Here is a 23,074-nt window from a genome sequence, read left to right as displayed (position 1 = left end):
TATAGCTTTTCACATTTCACTTATACACAATAATTTTACTGAGCAACAGACATCAAAAAGTGTTAGATTTGTTTCACAAAGCATTCAGAGGCAAAGTACGGATCTCAACTACACAAATGTGAAAGCAGAGCTGAATTTCACTTGGAGAATTGTTTAACAGGGAATAAGCTCCCTGTGTACAACCTGGCCCAGAGTATCGGTTTGGATGAGATCAGATGTGTACTCTGACACAAGAAAGAAAGCATTGCCACTCATGAGAAAAGTGTTTTCCTTTCCTTTGCTGTTGCTTCAACTCAGGCAGCATTCCAGACTGTTTGAACACTTGTTCTTTTTACAATGCCAAGAAACAACAAAAACCTTAATTTCTCCTCCCAACCAAATTCTTGTTTTCTATTATGCTTTCATTTTAAATGTAATGTAATTGATTTAAGGGCTGAACAACTGACAAGAACACATAATGGAAAAATCCCACATACTGTTATTTTTCCAAGATGCCAGAAGGGGTGGGTGTCAAGTAATTTTTTTTTTTTTTTTCATTTCCACACCTCTTTTTTCAATTCTATTAGAGAACATCAGGAACCATTTTCCCTACACCCTCTCACAAAACTTGAGAAACATACTGTAGGCTCCCTTTAATCATAGAGAGCAAGCTGAAATGAAAAAAAAAGCAAAAGGCTCTTACCAGCTGTAGCATGAAGATAAAGCTGGGAATTGCCAAAAAGAAAATTATCTTCTTTGAGACTGCAGTTGGTAGCTCCTGCCAGATTTAAAGGAACTGCACAGAGAATCACATGGCAAAAGTTTTATAAAAATAATCCTGCAGTGGAAAAAAGGTTAGAAAGGAACAGGATGATGCTAGTGAGAAGCCACTGTTTCAATGCTATTGCTGCCACTATCACCTACCTCTACAAAATCGATCTGTACAATGTATATTAAGAATTTTACAATTCATAGTCAATTCACTTAACTAGTTACAGTTCATTCAAGAAGCACATTCTAAAGTGTTTCTTATGTTAATAAATCAGAACACAGATGACAGCAGTTTAAACAGTGTACATTGAGATTTATTAGAACAAGCACTAATAGCAGCAGTGTACAGAGTGATGGAGACAATGTACTGTATGCACTGAACAATAATAAGTATACAATTGCACTTCTTCAGAGATCTATTAGAAAATGCTTTTCAGTAAACAGTTTCCCAAATCTAGCATTGTTTGGATTTGCCTCTGAGGAAAAAAATACAAAAAATATGCTTTTTTTTTTTTTTTTTTTTTTGGTAAGGCATTAGCAACATTCATTGGCAGGCTAAACAAGTCATTTGTACATGCATTATCCAATTACAATGCAACAGGTAAGACAGCATCATGTTTCCTCAAAGACTAGAATTGTGTGTGTGTTTTTGGACACAATATCCTGGTAAATCCAGCTCAGCCTGAAGGAAACAGATTACATCTTTTGTTACATTTTAGAGCACAACATAAACTATAGCATAGCCAAGTTCACCTTTATTTCCTACCAGAAGCTGTAGGACCTCCCTCAGTTGGAGTTGGTATTACGGGTATTATGTATATCACATATATCACTGGAATAAAGTCTTAATCAAATTGATTTCTTTTGTTTACTATTCCCCCCAGTACCACCTCCCTGAATCATGTGGCCAAAAGATGCTCAACTGTAATCAACATTAACTACTGCATGAGCCTGGTTTTTATTGCATGAGAGGTAGTCAGCATGAGGCCTCATCTGCATTCTGGATAACTACAACAGTATGTTCAGAACCAACTCACGAGTGCAAAGACACAGAGTAAGTGTTGCAGCTGCATTATGTGGGAACTGAAAATTGTTTTTTTACTGCTCCTTCCTAGCCAGGTTCAATCTCTGAAGTAGCCAGAGAACTTGATATACCAAAAAAAGCAATTCTACATACGTGCTAAAGCCTAGAAGGAGAGAGGGGAGGCACTTTCTCACATTCATGCTTTTCTAGGCTGAGATTAGGAGCATGCTCTTAGTTAGCCAAGCCCTTCTTCACAAATCAGAGAGATTAGTCTCCTTTTTTGGTTGGCATACAGTACTAGCGACCCTCACTCTGGGCTGGCACCATCCTGGGGAAAGTACAGGGAAACAGGGAATTGCAAATATTCTTACAATTAAGCTTGCCAGAGTGAGACATAATATGATGAATTGTCATTGATTTAATCTTCTTTTCTTTCTTCCAAATGTCATACATAATTGAGCTTCGCAGAGAACATGAAGTTAACTGGCTTTTAAATACTACAAGCCCCAGAATAAGGTCCCAAAATGCAAGAGAGTCAAAGGAAAGTCAAATATACTGCTCTGACTGGCAAGCAGTCAAACCAGCTGTATTTCACACATTTATCTTCCACAAGACAGCGCACATGTTCAAAATCAAGCTTAAGTGTAACTAGTTGAATACCTAGGCTTGACTGCACGTTAGGCCTAGAGTTGAAATAGACTTGGGCTGCTAGATCATCCACTCGCCTGGAAGCTCACTGAGTTCAATGGAATAACAACAGCAGCTCAGTCTCATCTGCATAGGTGCTCATTTGTTTAAGCATGTAGGAATTAAAAATCAAGTACTATAAAGCCTGGTGTAACCAGGTACATTGTTTTGATTTCTTAGGAATGGCACCGTTGGGCCTTTTTATTTGAACTTTAGTATCTACATCTTTTAAACTGAATTCAATGAGACTGTTTGCAATGTTTATGCTAAGTACATATCGCTGCTTGGGCAAGACCAGATTCCAAGCAGATGAAGCGAAAAAAAAATCTGAGATGTGCATTGCTGATTAACTCTTGCATGTGAAATAAAAGTCTATAAATTTGGAACATACAAATTATATCCTACCTATGTTATTCTTCAGCTGTTGATGCTTAGTAACTGTAAGCAATATAGTTGTTTTTACAGGCATGATTATAGCCAGTACTTGGAGTCAGAATTAATAAGATGTAAAGAAGAATCATCCTGAAAGATATCCCAAAATTGTGAATAGTCAAGCACAAATGAATGCATTTGCAGGAAAGCAATCAAGATAAATCAAGATTTTTTTTTTAAATGTTAAATTACTGAATGTACTATGAAGGACTAAACTTGCACTTTTAAAAATTGCAATACTGGAAGTAGTTTATCCAGTTTTCAAAACAAATATTTGCAAATCAATTTTCTATTGAGTTATTTAGAAATTATGGTACTGATTCTTTTTTTTTTTTTCCCCAAGTATCCTTTTCTTCTTCATCTCATTATGGAAGTTCACAGTGAATTTCTGAGCATAAAATTAAGGGTGCTGCAGGTGAAGTTTAATATTATAGTTGTCAAAAATACCTTCTGCAACATTTGGGTACATAAATGTTTTTTTTCCCCCCTTAAGTAACTGTTTTCTATAGCTTTCAAACAACAGAAAAAAATGTGTCTGATGCACCTAGAAACACAGACCCTTTCTAATTACAGTCTGTACAGTTCCCTCTAAAACAGACACTGTCTACCCAGTATTCAAAAGTAGTACTGGCTTTGTATGTTAGTCTTCTAGAAAGCAACTATTTGCCTTTAACATTCATCTTAAAAACCGCAAAGCAAGTTTCTGTATACCTTTCTAGCTGACAGAATAGCATAATCACAGTGGAAAGACTCTGAGGACCTCCTTTTACAAGTATGTTACACAAACAGGTATACGAGAAATCAACAGATTCGGCGGGGGTGGGGGGGGGTTGTAGAATGAGCACAGAGTTATGGGCAATCAGCAAAGAATGCTCTTTTAGCTATTTAGGTTTTGACATTTTGGCTTGCTAAAGAATTGGTGCAGGGCTGTTTCCCATCTGAAATTAAAGGCTGTTAAAAGCAAAGAAAGCCCAGTAATACAATGTAAAATTGAAAACTAATCTAAACCTTGTTCTTCTAATGGCATTCTCAGAGAAATTTATTACATTTCATACATGTGCGTATGGGATCTAATCTCACCCAAAAAGTGTGAAATTCTTCCCAATTCACATTAATTTTGTGCAAAAATGAGAGAAAATACAGAATTCTTTGTTGTTGAAATACTGAGAAATCATAATTCACCTGTTAGTTATACAAAGGAAAGTAGATAAAGACCCAAAGAAGAGTCTTGCTACTGGTTACAACCAAGAAAATATACTTAATACCCTAATATAGAACTATCATAATGATTAAACAGCAGTTTAATTTTATGATGGCTTTTTACGTGCTAAATAAAATATCCGCTTCAGACAATCCAGCAGTATCAGATAAAGAACAGGTTTTCTATGCATTTTTGTGAAGGAAAAGATTTCAGACATCAGATGCTAGCAGCTTGATTTCTTACTCATTTTATAGTAAATAATATAGACACAAATCAATATACAAAGAAGAATCCCAGTCAGAAAAGCCCACTGGTTTTTTTTTTTGGTCCAAGGATGAAATTTTAGTAAGTAAGCACTATATAGGTCCACTCTGCTCTGAGAGCTGGAGATTTAGCAAGATCTGAGCATTAGGTGCAAGACAGAAGCATCACTCTTTATGTCTGTGGAGTTCCAAACATTGTTTAATTTTTAAAACTCAAACTTCACCTGCACTAATTCTTAGTGCAGAATGAATGTTTGAAAATAATTAGTTTAGACATAATTTTCGCTAATTAAAGCGAAAGCTTAACTAAGGTAGAAGTTGCCATCTTTGCATTTATGCCTGCATACCAAAATATACTCATCAGCATTTATTTCTCAGCTCATCGTCAGGTCTTGTTCGAGACTCAGATGAAAATAAAATTTATTGTCATCTGAATTTGTTATACTATATTCCAACCACTAAAGAATACCAGTAACACTTCTTTCAAGAACTAAATAGACCTAATTTCTAACCTCAAATTGAAATTATAATTTTCAATGTTGACTTCAAGACAGGTGACAAAGCAAGTTTAATGTATTTATATATTATTTTATTATTGGTGATCCAAGCTCAAAATCTTTTATAAAATATTAAGCAAATACAAAGATAATTGAAGATCTCATCTGTATTTAACATAGTTGAAGAAGCTATTGTGAATTTTCCCTTTCCTGAAAAATAATGAGGATTAAACTTATATTAAATTTTGTTAATGTTTCTGTAATATCCCTTGTTCAGATAAATTTAACAAAGGAAGAGAGAGAGCATTCAGCACAGGACTACTAGAACAGAAATCTGAGTTTGCAAGCCTTACTCTAATACCGATTGTCCTCGGTGGACCTGACAAGTCAACCTCTGGGCCATAAGCACAATCATAAATAGTGCAACTTCAGAAAAAGATGTTGCATGTGTGGCTATACTGACCGGCACAAGGAGCGAGTACCTCAGTGAAGAAGAATAGTTGTGGCTGAATATTTATCACTGTATGTGCTGCTCTCATATAGCACTTACATAATTTTGACGCTCAGGGTGTAAAAGATGTTACCCACTCCTGACTTTTTGAAACAATCTCCTCACCTCTTCCCTTTTTGCATCCCAAATGTTCTGGGCCAGCAACATTATATATTATCATAAGATATCCCTCTTTCATTAACGTAGACCATTAAAAGTAGCAGTCAATATGGAAATACCTTTTAGTGTTTCACAGGAGACAGCATGTGGATCATTGCTTCAGGAGTACAAATAAGTAGCTTTACCATATTTCAATGAATTATTCATAGGTCAAGACAGAATATGTTACAAATTGCTGATTATATATTCCAACTTTATGGTGTCCTTATTTATAAAATATGTTACTCTTTTTGTCCACATTACCAATACAACTTGAGCCAAATGCTGGCTACAGTCATTTTTATTTATAAAAGGAATAAAAACTTCCCTTCACCTTCAGAGTTAATTCTGAGCAAATGTCATCAGTGCTCCCTTTTTTTATGCTGTCATGGATCAGTGGAAAGAAAAATGGTATTAAGATAACCTGCTGAAATGGATTCACCAGCTCTGCTGACATTTTAATTCACAGAAGTTAGAAAACTTTCTATTTTGTTACAGCTGTGCCACTGACAGAGCTGCTGCAACTAGTTTTTGCTGTTCTCCATTTAGTCTCTCCCTCTGTTTTCTGAGGTTTGTCAGAGATCGCAAGGAATGGAAAAAAAAAAAAAATATATGATCGGTTTATAATACCACAAAACTTGACAGAGGAAAAGATGGTTATATAAACCACCTACAAATACATTGCTATCACCTTTTAAACCTGCAAGACACCATATAAAAATCCTTTTATAAAGAGGCTTTTCAGTTTAGTGGAAGAAAGACATAGCTTACACCAAAGCTAATGAATGAAGGTGGTTCACATTCCCTAGCTTAAAGAGCAAATAATGTATTTGCTTTTGTAAGTGGACTCCTTACAAAAATAAAATAAATTGCTGTAAATAAGCCATTTCTCTGAGCTTACTGAGATTTGCAACATTCTTGTGGGTGCCATTCACTGTTCTAATGGAGCTCGGGGAGATATCCTCCCCAGGAATAATTAAACCCTTATTAGTCTAGATTCTTCTGTTAAAAACAAAACAAAAAACCCCAAACAAAAACAGAAAAGAAAAAAAAAGACCTTTCTCCATGGAACTACTTCTGAGTGATACCAGAATTATAATAAAAGTAAAGGGATGGTAAAATAGAAAATTATACTACATACTAAATATATCTTCACAATTTTGAGCACATTAACAGAAAACATTAATTGCCACTGTATCCCTGCCTACCTTGACTTTTATCAATATATGCTCTAAAGAGCAAATTCAAGTTTTATACAATTTTGATGACTGTTACTTAATAGGACAGACAGGAAGAAAACGCAAGATAGTATTTTCAACCTCAGTACCTGCCCAGGTAACTGGTTATGCCATAGTAAACTTTGTTAGCTTTCTCCCAGGTCTGTGTATAGCACAGAATGACTGATGAGGCCATTCCAGTGTCTCTTACACAATTCTGTCAATGTTGATCTTTTTCCTTCAGCTGGGCCAAACTCTCTAACTTTAACCTCTTGTAATTTTAGCATACGAATACAAATACCTTTTCCTTTCAGGTGGATTTAATCTGAAAACTCTCCTTTACTTTCATTATGCACCTCCAGTATTAGTAATGACATCTAAAATGGAGTTAATTCCTCACATTACGACTGCAGCTAACGGCATGTTAAACAGTTAGTGTTTATCTTTGCACTAGACAATGTTCAAAATCCTACAAAACAAGGAGACCACACAAACCTTCCCTTTACTAACAGGGTTTGCTAGTGAATGCAAGTTTTGTAAAACCTACAGAGAATTGGCATATTCAGCCCTCTTGGTTATTGTCTAAGTGCAAATGAACCTCCCCTCCCTTCCAAGGTATTTCTAAAAATTCAGATTTTTTGACAGAAACTCTACAAGCAAGACTGCATTGCACTGAGCTCCACTCTGCCTGGTTGGAGGTGAAAAAATCCCATGTTTCCTCATGGGAAGCAGAGGGGATGGCCCAGATGCAAGCTCCTCACCAGCCACCCATGAGGGCAGGACCAGCACTGCCTCCTAGAGTGCCTGAAGGTTTATGTAATTTGTTTCCATAAATCTCTGACAGTGTTTGGTACGGAATTAAGGGCAATATCTTTCAAACTTGTGCTATGTATACATGCTGCCATACTCGACATATGCCTACCATGTGCTATTCCAATAAAACCCACAAATGCCGTACAAGCTCATTCAGTCAGAAGTTCAAAATGAGAAAAAAAAAAAAAAAAAAAAGGTAACATTATTTGTAAGATGAAGAGAGTATTATAGTGGGAGTTCACTTTTAAAGCCAAATACAAAAAAAATTATTTCATGCAATGTGCGTCAGTCTAAAATTAGAATGGGTGTCTAGATGACTTTTTAATCACAGTGATACTGTACAAAAATCAACTCATATTCAAATTGTATCTCCCAGTGAGATAACAATTTCTGATATGCTGAAAAATCTACCATCTCGTTAATACAGATCTAAAATAGGAACAAAGCTTTTTAAGTCTTTGTAAGACATTACATTTGATGAAAATAGCTATTATTATCCTATCATATCTGCAGTACCAGAACAGGGAACAAACTAAGGTACACTTTTAAAATATTAATTGATAGTACAGTTCACTATTGTGAAACTAGGGCATAAGGGTTGCGTATTTTATACAGAAATAAGTGTTTTGAGAAGACACAGGAAAAAGCAATGGATATGCCTTTGTAGTGAAAGATAGAAATTCTTAAATTGTTTAAAAGGTTTTAAATGTCACATGATTTGCACTAATTTTCATCACATATCAAACCTATAGCAATTAAATCTACTGAGCTGCTAAGTACTTTTCCTGCCTTTCAAAAGGAAATACTGCCTGGATGAATGGAGTGAGGTGGGCTGAAAACTGTCTGAATCCCCAGGCTTGAAGGGCACTGATCAATGGCTTACACCCCACTGGCAGCCAGCAACAAGGACAGCCCTGCAGGAGTCAGTTTTGTGGCCCATGTCAATCAGCATCTCACCAGTGACCTGGGCGAGGACATAGACTACATGCTAACAAGTTCGCAGATGATATTAAATTAGGAGATTGAGACAGCACACTAAATGGCAGAGCTTCACTCAGAAGGACCTTGCTCGGCTTGAGGACTGGGCCAGAAGACACTTCATGAGGTTCAGCAGAAGTGCAAAGGTCTGCACCCATGTGCTGGGCAGGGACAGCCAAGCAGCAGCCCCGCTGAAAAGCAGCAGGCACTTACAATGGGTGCCAGGCTGCAAAGGAGCCAACAGCGCGTTCTCATTGCAACACGGGAAACCCCATTCCGCACTACACTGGTGGGGGAGTGGAAAGGCCACTATCCCCCGCGACTCAGTGCTGGTGAAGTTTCACTGGTTGTCTAAAAATAGTAATTTGGATAAAAGCCCCCAGACTGATCCTCTGTTAACTAATTCTCTTTAGAAACAGCACAAAATATCTCACGATGTCTCCCAAGGTTACGGGAAAATTTAATAAAAGATTTTGCACAGAATCCAGAGAATTCTGCACTATAAGAAATTGCTTTATGGTACATCTGCTAGCACTTTTCAATTTCAGATAAAGACTGCAAATATTTTGTGATGCATTGTTTTGCGTTTCCTCTACTTACTAATTAACTAATTTAACATTCAGTAGGCTTAAAAAGTGCCTTCAACAGAAACGTTTAACATGCCACTTTTTTAATTCTAAAAATGTTAATGCTATTTTTCTTTCAATGAGTATCAAATAAACAACTGTAAAAAATAATTAAATCAGTGATATCATCTTTAGTGTTCACCAAGTTTCAGTTTGCATTGCAAATAATGGCATTCACTAAGCACTAGCAGAACACTGTAAAACTAAAGACCTTATTTCTGTATTTAAATTAAAATCCAACTTTCAAAAAAATTTCAGGACACACAGTTTCTGTCCCTCAAATGTATTTGGTGTCATACACACATAATGCTTTCTAATATCATGGTAGACTGCTCATAGACTGGAGCATGGGGTGGGCAAATGTTTAATAATGTTGTTTTTAAGGAAAGTGACACAGAATAATTAATTGCTGTTTTGCACACAACATGCCAATTTGATTCATAATATAACATCATTAAAGCAAGTAGGATGAATTTAACCAAATATGATTAAAAAAACCCACTTTTGATATGTTTTCATTTTCTTATAATAACAATTGCAGAACTAAAAAGAAAATATCAGACTAGGTTCAACTAGGAAATAAAAATAAATAGTTCTTGAATAATTCAAAATTTTCTTTGGAAGAAACTCTGTTAATCTGCACACTTCTTTTATACCAAATATTCATAAGCAATTCATGAGCATTCACAATTCTTTAAAAGTATACTTAATATTTTCTTTAGGTTTTCATCATTTTTCCTGATAACAGAACTGTGTGAAGAAATTGGAATTCATTAGTATCTAGTTGCTCTGCCAGTTGCTTTGCCATATAAACAATGAGGAGTACTAGACACATATTAAATAATCAAAGTAATCTCAGTTCTGTAGGGACCTGACTCTGCAAAACGAAGAGGCAGTCAGAGAGCTGGATATGCGTGGTCGTCTCCTGAGAACTGTTCAAGCAGCTCTGCTGCCAGGATCACATACCTATCTAATAATTTTTTTAGGTCTCTGTACTGGAATCAATCTTAAATAGAAAAATTCAAGTGCACTATGTACGCTGTGTATGTGTAGAAAGAAATACAGTGTATATGCATGAAATCTAACCTATCATCAGTGCCTGGATGTATAATACATGCATAAATGGAAGACTAGATCATACCATATGGAATGCAGGTTTTGCCTAATAAAATTACTTTTTTTCCCTTTTATTAAAATCTGCCCTCCTACTGTTTAATGTTTCAGAGATTTTCAAATAGAAAGTGCCGAGCCTTCTCCCACATATATTAACTGAGGCTTAGCAACACTTAAGAGACTTGGTTCTTAATCAAAAAATATAGAATCACTTTATGAAAAACTGTAAAATATAACTTTGCACAAAGCTATTTTGGCAACACAAGTAGTAGTTGTTAGGTACAATGTATGGAAGCCTCTGCCATAGTCTCAGATATAAATTTAGATAGGAGAAGTGGATGGGGAAAAAACAGAGCCAGTCAGCAGTGTGTGTGGCAGAAAACAATTGCATTTACAGTACTATCCAGCTTCTGGAGAGAAGCCAGAGACCTTCCCATGAAATCTTTCTGTGCTTTTAACACTGTTGCAAAGCTTCAGGGAATTCTAATTGTATAAACAGTTATGGGGAAATGAGATTCACTGTGAGACTACATCCAGCCAGTGGTGAAAGCGATGATTGCAACTCAGCATCAGTCATTTAAAATATGAACTTTCTGACTAGCAAGTCATATGCATTTACCAAAACTGTCTCAAATTCAACCAGTTAGCAGTTTCTTTTCAGTCTGATTATACAGTCAGCTTCCCAAAACTAAAGCATGTACAGAAGATCTCATATACAGTTAGATGTTTGGTTGTCTTTTGATTTTAAATAATGCAGGTTCTCCAATATTTATATCATGATAAAATTCTAGTGCTTTAAAAATCTGCCCTTCACACAAGCCTAAGTATACTTATTTTAAAATTACTTACTGTACATCTTCATACTTTGTTTAAGGCATGAACAATGGCATATGAATGGGAACAGCTTGCAGAAAAGCATATCTCTTTGACAAAGGCCAGTCCAAGTACATCACACCAAAGGACTAACCTGAAGCCAGTAACGATAGTATTGTGACCCAAGAGTTTTTAACAAAAATAGTTGAAAAAAAAATGGATTTTTTTTTCTCTTTTTCTTCCTTTTTTTTTTTTTAATTTAAATTACATTACTCTTAATGTCTGTTTAAAGCACCGGTTGCAGTTTTGCATTTACCACCTCTTCCAAGTGACTTTGGATAACTCATCTGCTTCTTTTGTTCTGAATTTTCAGTGTATGAAACTTTAAAAGGTTTTTGTTTCTTTTTTTTTTCTTTTTTTTTTTTAAATGGCTGCTGCAAAATTAAAAAGATCCAGAAGTGGTCAGGGGCCTGGTCTAATGCACTTTCAAAAGTCCGTTATAAAGATGAATATAAATGCAAATGATAGGTTTTTCTGTAGACCCACAAACCACGCTTAGCTATAAGAAACATATTGTGCATAGTTATTTTTTCCTTCAGAGTGATATGTTTACTAGATCTACATTCTCAGTTTACCAGAGTACAGGAATTTCTACTTTACTAAAGCCAGGATCCTTTCGCAGTTCCCAGTAGGTGTCATTGGTAACCCAGGCTTCTCTTTGATTAGCGTCGATAACTTTTCTGTAGAAAGGAAAAAAAACACAAAAGAGAGAAGAAAAGAAAGTTCTGACCATAGATCTCTGCTCTTATGCAATATGAAATCAAATTCCATAGCCTTCTGATCTAACCCCACATTAAATCTGATTTCATATTTCTAAAGGACACAACAACAATCAGGATTCAAAAATAAAAACCAACCTCTACCTGTGTCAAAAGTGGAAGGTTTAGAAAAGAGCAAAGACTGCAAATCCATTCTCTGATCTACGTGAGCATGTCTTAGAGCCACATGAAGCCTCTTTGACCATTACAGATTCTGGTTATGTGCAGGGGATCAACCAAGAGATCTAGTTTGCAGAATGCAAGCCTTTTATCATTTACCTTGTTTGTCTCCTCTGTGTTTTGCTCAACTTCCACTACAAAACTGCATCAAGAATGTTCAATCTTTTCACTTTTGATTCCCCATGCTAAACATCAGGCTATTTGGTATGACTACCCCTTGTTTCAGAAGAATGCTTCATTAAAAACAAAAAGAAAACAAAAAACCCAACCCTCCACTCAAAATTAAATAAATTGTAATTTAAGTGTGTATATATACATTTATATATACATGTGATGTTGTTCAGGTCACTATTTATTACTTTGTTTATGTAATGACTTAAAACAATAACATAGTTAAATCTTAGATCCTAATATTACACTTTTATTCCACTTCAAAGTTCAAAAACATTGGCCAAGGACCACAACAGGCTTGTATAGCTGTTACCCATTGTGAGAAAATGGTCTTTCAATTATGAAGCTTTAAACTATGTAAAAATTGCTTCAGGCAGAGATCAGGTATCTGATTATTTTTCTTAAAATTGCCATTTTCCAGGATTTCACAATTAACAGACTATGTTGTGGTAATTCTTGTAGTACTTTGCCCAGTCACGCTATAGAAAACAGAGGGTTACTACTGAAACAAAGAGACTCACTTAAAAAATTTGGGTACGTATTCAATGCTGTTTTCTTCCATGTACCGCCTTCGACCTCTCTGGAGTTCCTCTATTCGTTGTTTCTCAGATGCTGCTGCTTCTACATTTCCTTCCTCCAGAAGCCTGTATGAATAACAACAGGTCCTATAGCAATCACACAGTGTGTAGAACAAGGTATTTTCTAGCACCAATCATCACAAAAGACAAGCAGAAGTCAAGCCTGTTGTCTGTGTTGTACCCACTTTCAGATCTAGACATAACCTCATAAAATAAGAATAACCGAGATGGAACTCCCCAGTTAGATGTACCTGACCGATAGCCTAAGGCATACACTTTCTTCAGTAACTTCAGCATATCACAAACATTGAAGTACTATGAACTGAGAATTAGGAGGGAATTAATGTTGCTTCCATTCATAGGAGGAGGGCATGACATTTCAGAGCCTGTCTTTCCAGTTTGTTATGAGGAATCCTATCTCTGCCCAAAGATTGTGCTATAGCTCTACTATACCAACAAGATGCTTTCTACTTTCCCTCAACTGGGTAAAGTAGAAATTTGATTGCAATACCGAATACCTTCTCTGCTAGCAGAATACTCCAAAGTTTAGTTCAGACTGTAGTGAAGACATAGACAAAATTCAATACTCAGCCAACCCAGCCTTAAAACCTCCAAATATTAAGTGTATAAATAAGCATTCTTGCCTTTGATCTGGCCTGAATCGCGCATCTGTTGTAGGAAGAAGATCTTTCAATAAAGGGTCTAATTCATTGAGCTCAATAGCAAACCTCGTGAAGCCGTAATAACGTTCATAATTGGTTGGCATGGAGCCTGTATGAATATGTATGAGAAAGAAAAAAGCTTTTTTAAACTATTCCTCTAAATATGCAAGAGATTAATTTATTTATTAAAGTATAACAGCAAAAATATTAATACATTTTACTCTTACATAAAATTAAAAAGCATCAAAAGCTATTCTCTAGGTGGAACAACATTCACTAAATATTAATTTCAACTCCTTATCCCACAGAGGTTGTAATTACATGCTAATAGATTCAAAACTTTTATGATCTTCCTTCCTTTTTAAATAAAAATTACTGTTTTCAAGATTTTCAAGTTAAATATAGTTTTCTGTTCCTCGGAAAGTGGGCTTATCAAGTGTCTGTATAAAAGCTAACCTTAACTGATCTTCAGAGTTCATTTTGAAACATAACGCTCAGTCACAGACTGGTTTGGCGCTGTCCAACACCTTCAGCACTACCAGCAGGCAGAGTAGGCATTGCAAAGTAGGGTTCAAAATACCAACAAAGACAACTCCTGGATAATCACTCTGCATGTATGAAAGACACTATAGGTGCAAAGGATGACTAATTCAACCTCAGTGCCTCTAAGCAAGCAGTAAGGAAGTTGAAATCAGCTCCTGAAATCACAAGAGCTCACCATCTCTGAAGACCAATCCTTTAGGCTGATAAAGCATTAAGACAACAAACTCAACAAACTGGCACCTCCTATTTGTTGAATCTAAATAAGCTACTCTGCTTTCTGTGAGAAGGCAGGCAGGCCCAGACATCCAATTTTTTTCTTAATTTTATTCTTATGTTGACCCCAAGACCCCAGAATATTTGACCAGGAGTCAGACTGAGATGTAGAAGACTATGCCCTATAAGAACATTTCCAATTACAATTATTATAAACTCATGTAAATTCTTGCTTATTTATCTAACCAGAAGTTTAATTTCTCCACTAGTATTTTGTGTATTTAAAATAATGGCTAGAACAGGTTTACATAGTTAAGGGTCACACTACCATGCCTGATAGTTTATTACAAGCTTCTTACCTGGCCTCCATATACATTTGGCGGAAGGTGCAACCCCACAATAAAGGCCTTCATGCCACTTTCCAAAAAGGCGATGAACCACCTTCCCTTCTTGATCTATTACAACACCCTGGACCTCATTTACATTTGAATTCCAGTAGTTTACCTGCAAGTTTAATAAAGAATTACTAGTTCACACTGTTTTTCACATTACCCATTGTACCAATACAGATACTGCATGAATCTTAATATGTGGCACCGACTGATCAAATTTTGTATCAGAACAGCTCACCTGGAACCAAGAATATAAGAATTCAAAATTCAGATGATCTGAATACTAATTGATTTAGTATATCAGAAACCCTGAATATTTGATAATGGTTTTGGTATAAAGGTATATAAGCACAATTAATTATCTGGGAACTATATTGTTGTTCATTAACCCAAATCCCACACAATTCAGTAAAAATCACACTCTGAAAGTTGGAAGATCAGAGCCAGCTAACTCTCTTCTTTCTATATGGAGAAATACTGAATATACCTGGGTATGTAAGGGAATCCTTTGATGGGTGCTGTACACTACTGTTTGCAGCAGGGATTACATTCACTTGGTATTACTTGTTAATCGTGCTTTCTGTTTCTTTTCTCTGTTTTCCTTTTCTTAGACACATTTATTTCTTACACCTTCACCTACTGAGCTAGTTGCCCATTCTCAGAACATCCATCAAAACATGAATTTCAGAGTTATGGCAACATGCTATTGCTAATACTGCATTATTCAATCTAAAGACATTCTAAATTCTAGAAAAGGCAGAAGTAAAATGGCACAGAAGTCTACAGTGACTTTGCATTTTCATTGTGGTAATAGAAATTTTGACAATTCATTTTTAACCTAAAACCGACAACAGTATAGCACACAGCTGTACAGCAATGCAACACACTGATATCAAATGTTCAATGGAATAGAGTCATACCACTTGACATAGCACTCTCATTTGACAATTTACATTTTTACAAATGTTGATAAGACAAGATGTGGAATGTTGATTTCAGGAATACTGAAGAAACAGCTTGATGTATGCTTAAACTATGCAGCTTTATGAGTATATTATATGTACTAGAATACGTATGTTACCTTGACAAATGTGAGTTTACAAATACAAATACTGCTTTTTGTGTTTCTGATAGTTATCTCTCCATAGTGTTCTATCCACCTCCTTCCACTAAGAATATTATGTATGCAAGTAGTGACTTTGTTCCAGACGTAGTAGTCTCCATACCTAAAAACAGATTAACAAGTAGTTGGTAACATATATTAATCATGATCATTATGGACAAAAAAAGTAAAACATAGGCCCATTATCATAAATACAAGACCATATTCCTCAAAAATTTTTGAAATAATAGCTTACTTTTATTAAAGCATTGGTTCCAGGTACATTACTAATCCTCTGTAGAGGAGCTCACCTAAGCTCTAGTGCAGAGAACTGAAGAATGGTGCTATGAACCACAAATCAAGACGTTATGAACCACTGAAGCCCTGCATAGCATATTCACAGTCCTCAGAGCATTAAGTGCTTCAGCCACAATTCCTTTAGGAGCAGGACCCAAAGATCAACATAAGGCTGAATTGAGGCTATAAGCAGACAATGTAATTAAATTACAAATAGAACAATATATATGGAAATAAATAAAATAAATATGGAAAGGAGATAACAGAAAGGAAGTAGGAAGCAGGAGCTCATTGGCACATAATACCTTTCCCTCTGTAACAACTACTCAGAGTCAGAGCATCTCTAGTGTCAAACAAGGGAATAAAATGAGGGAATTATACTGTGCAAAGCACATACTCCTTTGGAGCTGAGGGTAAAGCATGAAGACAGAAGACAAAGATGCTCTTGAGTGCATTTACTTCAATTTCATGAGAAGGATAAAGAGGTGGAGTGATGCCATACTGTTAGGCACAGAAAGAAAGGCTGGCTGCAATGTACATGAGCAGGAATAGTACTGCAAAACCACCAGACATGTTTAAAGTATCCTCTCCTTGCATATTCTCAGGATTTACATCTTGCAACTAGTCTTACCTGTGGTGAAACTTCTTCTCACTACTCTGTCAACATCTGAAGAACATGTTTTGCTTATCTACATTTTGAAAAATGACCTTGCATTATTACTAGTGGTTGTTCTGAGGGAACACTTAGCAGTATTGAGAGCCTTAGTAGGACAGCGCTAGCTGCTGACAGTCCTATATTGCAGCCTTGTTCTGAACTGTTGATCACTACTGTACATGTAAAACTTGGGTTCTCTCTCCTAAAACATTTCTATCCCACTTTGTCTATCACTTTCTAGAGAGTTTGTATATTTTTCCTTCAAAATCCCAAATGGATCTTCAGGCTCAAAAATGCTTCAGTATCCCCACCTGTACCCTAAGGAGAGATTTAAGCTAGGCACTAACTCTCACCAGTACAATTCATGTGATGTCTGCACACACCTCCCCCAATCCATTCACAAGGCAGCACAGATTAGATTGCAGCAAAGACTGAAAACAAAAGGAAATAGGACAGTAGCTTACTTTGGAAGAGTCACATTCAAGGTTCCAACTGGCAAAATTTCCATTGATTTGCCCCAGAATTTGTTTTTCCACCTGATATCTGAATATAATAGTGAAAGATTTACAAAACTGAAAAGACCATAGTCTCGCCCTTGCAGTCACCTGCGTAGCACACAAGATGATCTATGCTAGATCATTTGGTTTAAAACAGGACAGTATGAGGTTGCCATGAAAATAAAAAAAAAATACTAGGAAATGACATTAGGTCAGAAAAACTAAAGATAAGTTTGATTTTTTTGTAGGAGTCGTGCCTGTGCTACATTATTGTCAAATCTCTCATGAAAACACTCAATATAAATTAAATGCATATGCCAGTAGATACAAGGAAAGAAAGAGCTGCTTGTTCAACTGTGTAAAAAGAACTGCTTGTGTTTGTAAGAAATAATGATTTTCTTGGTAAAAAGCTTTTAAGCAGAAAAGTATAAACAGACTGCAAGGGACAAGGGAAGTTGTAACTTGTCTGCTCACTCTTAAGAATGAGAATTTGGAGTGAAATAATTCAGAGCATCAGTTTGTAATATGTTACTACAAAAACAGTAAGTATAGAAATTTTGGGTAAGTTCCAAATGCAAAGTTCAACTTGTACAGACAAAGTTTTTACTTGCTAATAAAAAAGGAGTTTATGCTTTTGAATTAAAATGTATACCTTGCCAAAACACAAAGTTCTTCGATTCACAGTGACAGGCCGAAATGGGAGGATGGTGGCTAACCTGGAAAACAGTTTGGCTGAGTTAAAAACAATTCATTTTCATTTCTAAGACAATACAATTGTCACCACAGTATGAAAATGCTAAAAAGCCCACACTATTTATTGACCTATCTTGCTATGAAAACAGAGGCAACTTAAATTTGTACTTAAAACACCATACTTCCTTGTGATTACTATAAAATTATATACCTTCTAGCATTTAACGAAGTTCACTCATACTAACAACCTTTCTTTACTAATAAGAAAGCAAATCATTCTAACTAGAAACAAAAACCAAGATTACCCTATAAAACAAAGAAATAAAAATCTAAATCTAAATAGGAGTGTCTATCTAGAAAAAAGCTTTACCTGCTCTGAGAAAAATCGAAATCCTTTGTCTTCTCTAATACATTCATAAGTTTCACCAAGCACTGGGTTAAATGGCTTGCTTCCTGCTCTAAAGTATGTAGAGGCATAGCCTGACGCTGCAAAAGCAGCTATGAGAACCTGTGAAAATACAGACAAGAACGTAAGTGAGAATAGGCAAATTCTTGTGTATATGCCATCGCTATGTGGTATCACACACCTCACTCCTGTCAGAGTGAAATTGGGATTAATGAAACATGCCTGAAAGTGAAGCGATACATCCCAGCCAGAACCAGTATAAACTGTATTTCTTTTATTGACATAATTTGTTTTTCTTCAAGTCAGTCTCTTTCAACAGTCCCCTAAAATAACAATCTGCACAAGATACTGTTTTTCTACCTTTGACCAGGCTTATCACTAATGATCTAAAACACACACACAGCTCTAGTCTATGCTCCTTGTGAATAAATATTATATGATAACTTCTAATGACAAGATCACATACCATTTTCCTATGGGAACTATTTTATTTAGTGCCAAACATAAATGGCTCTCACTTAGTATGTCCTCAACGCAAAGTTATCTTAGGATATTCCATGTGTGTGCGGCCTTATCAGCTCCCTTGTCTACATGCACAACCAAAATTTAGTAATCTCTAAACCAGGCCTAGCTGGCAGCAATAAGCTGACATGCCACAGTAATTGAGATTACAGCTCCCCTTAGCAGACTTAAAAAATCACAACAGGCACTCAGAAGTCCAAGCAAAACTCCAGAGAAGCAATACAGGGATAAAAATTGCTCAGCTATGGATAATCTGCTAACAGCAGGGTGAACCTTAACCCAGTCCCCCTCTCCTGATGCTAGCAAGGACATAACACTTGTGTGAGCTTTTACATGCTTTGTTTTCTTCCATCTGTGTAATGGGTGCTCCATTCTCTTATTCATTTTGTATTATTCATAAATGCAACATCAACAGAATTAACACTCTTTTCACAGGCTTTGCTTCAACATTAAAAACCTTCATTCATCCAAAAGTTTTTTCATGAATTTAACTATAAGATACTACAGAGCAATGAGAGGTTTTATTATCCTTATGATACATAAAGCAATGAGAAGGAAAAAGTTTCCACTACTTTTGTATGCTTAGTTAAGATAGCAAAGTCCTGATTTTTCAGAGAACAGTGCAGAAGCAGGTAACATATTCACAGCACTGCTACCACTGATGCTTTGGGTATTCAGCACTTCTGCCAAGTAGTCTCACATGCCTCAGCTTGGGTGTGCAATTTGCATTTTTAAAGTGCTTGTTAAAAGTTTGACTTTTATCCCCAGTATTGCACTAGATAGCTGCAACAGAGAAGAGGATTGAATCCACATTTCCAAGTTGTTTTTGGTTGCATCATGGCTTTTCCTTCCTGAACTCTCCTGACTCCTTCACCACTCATCTTCCAAGCTTTTCAACAAAGAAGACAGTCCTACAGGCAAACAGCCTGCTTTACTCAGTGCAACCATGCCCCGTTCTTACATGATCTCCCTTTTGTGAGGGACATAAGGAGTCTTGTAGGAAACCAGCATATGACGATAACAATTCAACACCCTATCATAAGACAGGTCCAACTTCTTCAGTGGCAAGGAAAAAATGCCAGTGTTTAGGACCTCTTGCTCTCCTACAGACCACATGAACATGGCAGTTCATGGACATAAGCATGTGGCTATATGACAGCCCCGGGCAACCTCTCTTCTCCCCTCTATCTGCAGGGATGACAACCCATACCAGAGAACAGTAAATATGTTCAGCAGCAATGCTACCAACTTTTCCCTAACAACCTTTCTCTGTTTCTTCTGAAGAAAAGGAGACATGACGAATCAAAACACCCTGAGAGCTGAACATAGGCTGTCGGCTGTCATTTAAAGAACCAAGACATACTTACAGGGGACCTGAAGTCAGGCTGCCCAGGCAAACTTTGTTTTGGTATTTTGGAACTTCTCTATTAGAAATTGCCTAGGATGACATCTTACTGACACCTACATTGATCATCAGCCAGCCACAGACTTGATTAGCTCTTGGAGGCTGCTGGACTTGGTCACTGAAAGCCAGGAAAAGATGCTGCAGGGTTAGAAACTGCCAATGCATACATATACAGTCCTAGAGAGTGAGATCAGTCTTCGCATCAATGAGTCACAATTACAAGACTTGGTTTGAAGTCAAGAAAAGTCCATCAGCCTTGTTCAGATCAAACCTATCACCTGGAATTGTTCACAGCACTCATCTGACCCAGCAGGGAGGTCTGTTGTCTGTGAACAGCAAGAGCAAGAGAGGACCCTGCACAGACCCTCACTCAACAGCTCCCTTTTTAATACAGACATAAGAAGTGTTACGCTAAATTTATTACCATGCGTTCATAAGGATCATCTGTTTCAGCAGCCTTGTCCAAGAGTTCACTGTATTCCAGCTCTTCACAAAGATGTTGCAAGGTATTCAGAGGTTCATTTAGCTCAACTGGCATGGATACTTTGGAAAGATCTTTGCCAATGTTATTTCTCAAAATATTCCACAGATTGATATTACTGGTGTCAGGGCTGGGAGCTGGGAGACAAGTTCTCCGTCCATTCCTGAATGCGCCTCCTGTTAGCTCACCATTAAGAACTGTGAAGGTAAAAAATTATGATCATAAGAAAGCACCAGACTAAGACAGACTTAACCATTGAACCTAATGACCACCAGAACAAGCAAGCCCAACTTCACTGATTTCAGCTGAGTTGGTCTGTAAAGACATGCAGTAAATCTGGTACATGAACATAACCGACGTAATTTCCCGAAGTTTAAAACATAGCAGTATACTTTGCCGAGAAATGTTGTCTGCAACACTGGTGTTGTCTTCAGATACATTATCACTCACGTCACTGATATAAGATTCATCATCAGAAGCCTAAAACATAAATAAAATATCAATCAAGTTAAATACATATAAAATATACTCACCAATTAGACAAAAATAATCAATTGAAACACAAATATTCAAAGAAATAATCTCTACCTAATTAGAGCTTTTAACTAAATCAACTGGACGTTTCAATCAGCCCATACTGCCAATGCACTATAAGTGTCAAAATAAATGCTATGCTTTCCTTATGTTTCTGAATTCCTTACTAAGAAGCCAAATACAGACATTAAATTTGCAAAAGGGTGACTTCAAATGACATCAGAGATAAACAAAAAAATGAGTACATAATGTGCTGGGGATGGGAGGTGAGAAGAGATAGTCAGATTTGTGTTTTTTATAACGAACAATAAAATGCAGCTTGTGTTTCAGCAAAAAATTATATAAACATTGACCTATCATTTTGCAAAATGAGAACTACATGAGTGTTAAGACTATTTTTAAGATTTTTTTAAACAGTTTTTTTTCCAGAAATATGACTTTCAAAATATTTTACAGTATTTCCTGATGACAGAGTATTTCTTATAAGGCCTATACCACTTGGGGGTGATTTTTTAAAGTTTCCATTTTGTTTATGCCATTCAGACACACCAATTTTCCACGCTGACAATATTGACTATAGAGATAACACGCACTTTACACCTGCCAGAAGCAATAAGATAAGGAACCATTCCACCCTTTAGATGAACAACTCGAGCTGTGGTTATGGCAACTCATGGCACATGAGCAGTCCTTGTCAAAGAGGAAAATACGGTGGCACACTCCTATTTCCTCTTACAGAAGAATTGTGGTAGACCACAGCACTACTCTGGCTTTATAAAAAGGTATTTTTAAAAATAAATAAATATTTAAAATTGAAGAATTTATTCAGGATAGCACAGGAAAGGATAGGACAGGAACATGATTCAGGAGCCTGAACTGTATCTGACTGCTTCAACTTTGAGTGAGATAATTTTTCAGGCTTTTATCTACTTCTCTGGTTACGGAGACTCACTTCATATGTATAGAAGATTTTTTTTTTTTAAAGAATATTTTAAAATCTAAATTAGTTGACTGCACATAATTGTTCCTGTCTATGTCATCCTAATTTGAAACTGCCATAGTCTAGCAAGGACATACACTGAACATAAGCTACTGATAAGCAACTTTCAACTCTGTTTTACACTTCAGGGAACTTCTGCACCCCAGAACAAAGGAGTCTCAGGTTCATTTATCTACATCTTACGCATTCTGATACCTTTTTATTCTAAGTAGCATTATTACAAAAAATAAAAATCATTCACCAGTGGTAGCAATACCTAAATCTGTCCAACGGAAAAGCTGCAGCATGCTGTTATAGCCTACCTCGTTTTCTGATGAGCTGGCAGACAGAAGCACTTCCTGTGCATCAAAGAACTCTGAAACGGATTCAGACATAGAGAGCCTGCTCTCATTAGAAACTTGCTGAGATAGCGGCAAACTGACATGAATTTGTTCACCCGTCTGTAAATAAAGCACAGAAAACCAAAAGTATTATTTCTAGTATAAAAGAAAGATGCATAGAAGGGGTAAATCACCTGAATAATTTTTCTATGCCAAATATAAGCACAGATAGCACAGATGGCATTTTAGTAGGACTTTGTGTCTACCTAACAGATGACACTTTGACAATTACAAAATAAAGTGCATTTTGAGCAGTGAAATACATGTTTTCATTTGAGGCCTGCTCTGCATCAGCTGCTAAGTTTTAGCGGCGTGAACAATCACATACCTACTTCTGTATACAGAGGAATGATTTTGTGGACAATAGCTGGACTGTACCAGGCAAGTTCAACCATGAAATTCAGATGAAAAGACACCTGGTCATAACAAATTACACCATTGGGAGCTAGCTTTGATACAACCAAAACTCAAATGTAAAGCTT

General features: G+C 36.3%; 1 protein-coding gene across 5 annotated transcripts in view; it reads right to left on the bottom strand.

Annotated features, from left to right (window-relative positions):
- Positions 1 to 2,201: 2,201 nt before the first annotated feature.
- Positions 2,202 to 23,074, bottom strand: part of OSBPL6 (oxysterol binding protein like 6) — a 105,333-nt gene continuing 84,460 nt past the window's right edge. For all 5 annotated transcript variants that reach the window (XM_054830413.1, XM_054830415.1, XM_054830414.1 and 2 more), the window contains 11 exons: positions 22,515 to 22,652; positions 21,071 to 21,158; positions 20,622 to 20,875; positions 18,235 to 18,372; positions 17,824 to 17,887; positions 17,139 to 17,217; positions 15,702 to 15,846; positions 14,588 to 14,732; positions 13,455 to 13,581; positions 12,754 to 12,876; positions 2,202 to 11,803 (listed from right to left, as the gene is read on the bottom strand). In XM_054830413.1, coding sequence (XP_054686388.1) covers positions 11,695 to 11,803; positions 12,754 to 12,876; positions 13,455 to 13,581; positions 14,588 to 14,732; positions 15,702 to 15,846; positions 17,139 to 17,217; positions 17,824 to 17,887; positions 18,235 to 18,372; positions 20,622 to 20,875; positions 21,071 to 21,158; positions 22,515 to 22,652 — 1,410 coding nt within the window. In that variant the 3' untranslated portion in view covers positions 2,202 to 11,694. The remainder of the gene's footprint in view (positions 11,804 to 12,753; positions 12,877 to 13,454; positions 13,582 to 14,587; positions 14,733 to 15,701; positions 15,847 to 17,138; positions 17,218 to 17,823; positions 17,888 to 18,234; positions 18,373 to 20,621; positions 20,876 to 21,070; positions 21,159 to 22,514; positions 22,653 to 23,074) is intronic.

This window comes from Grus americana, chromosome 6, assembly GCF_028858705.1.
Source record: "Grus americana isolate bGruAme1 chromosome 6, bGruAme1.mat, whole genome shotgun sequence".
Taxonomy (NCBI): domain Eukaryota; kingdom Metazoa; phylum Chordata; class Aves; order Gruiformes; family Gruidae; genus Grus; species Grus americana.
Note: the sequence above shows the minus strand (reverse complement) of the source record. Positions and strands in the feature narration are given on the sequence as shown.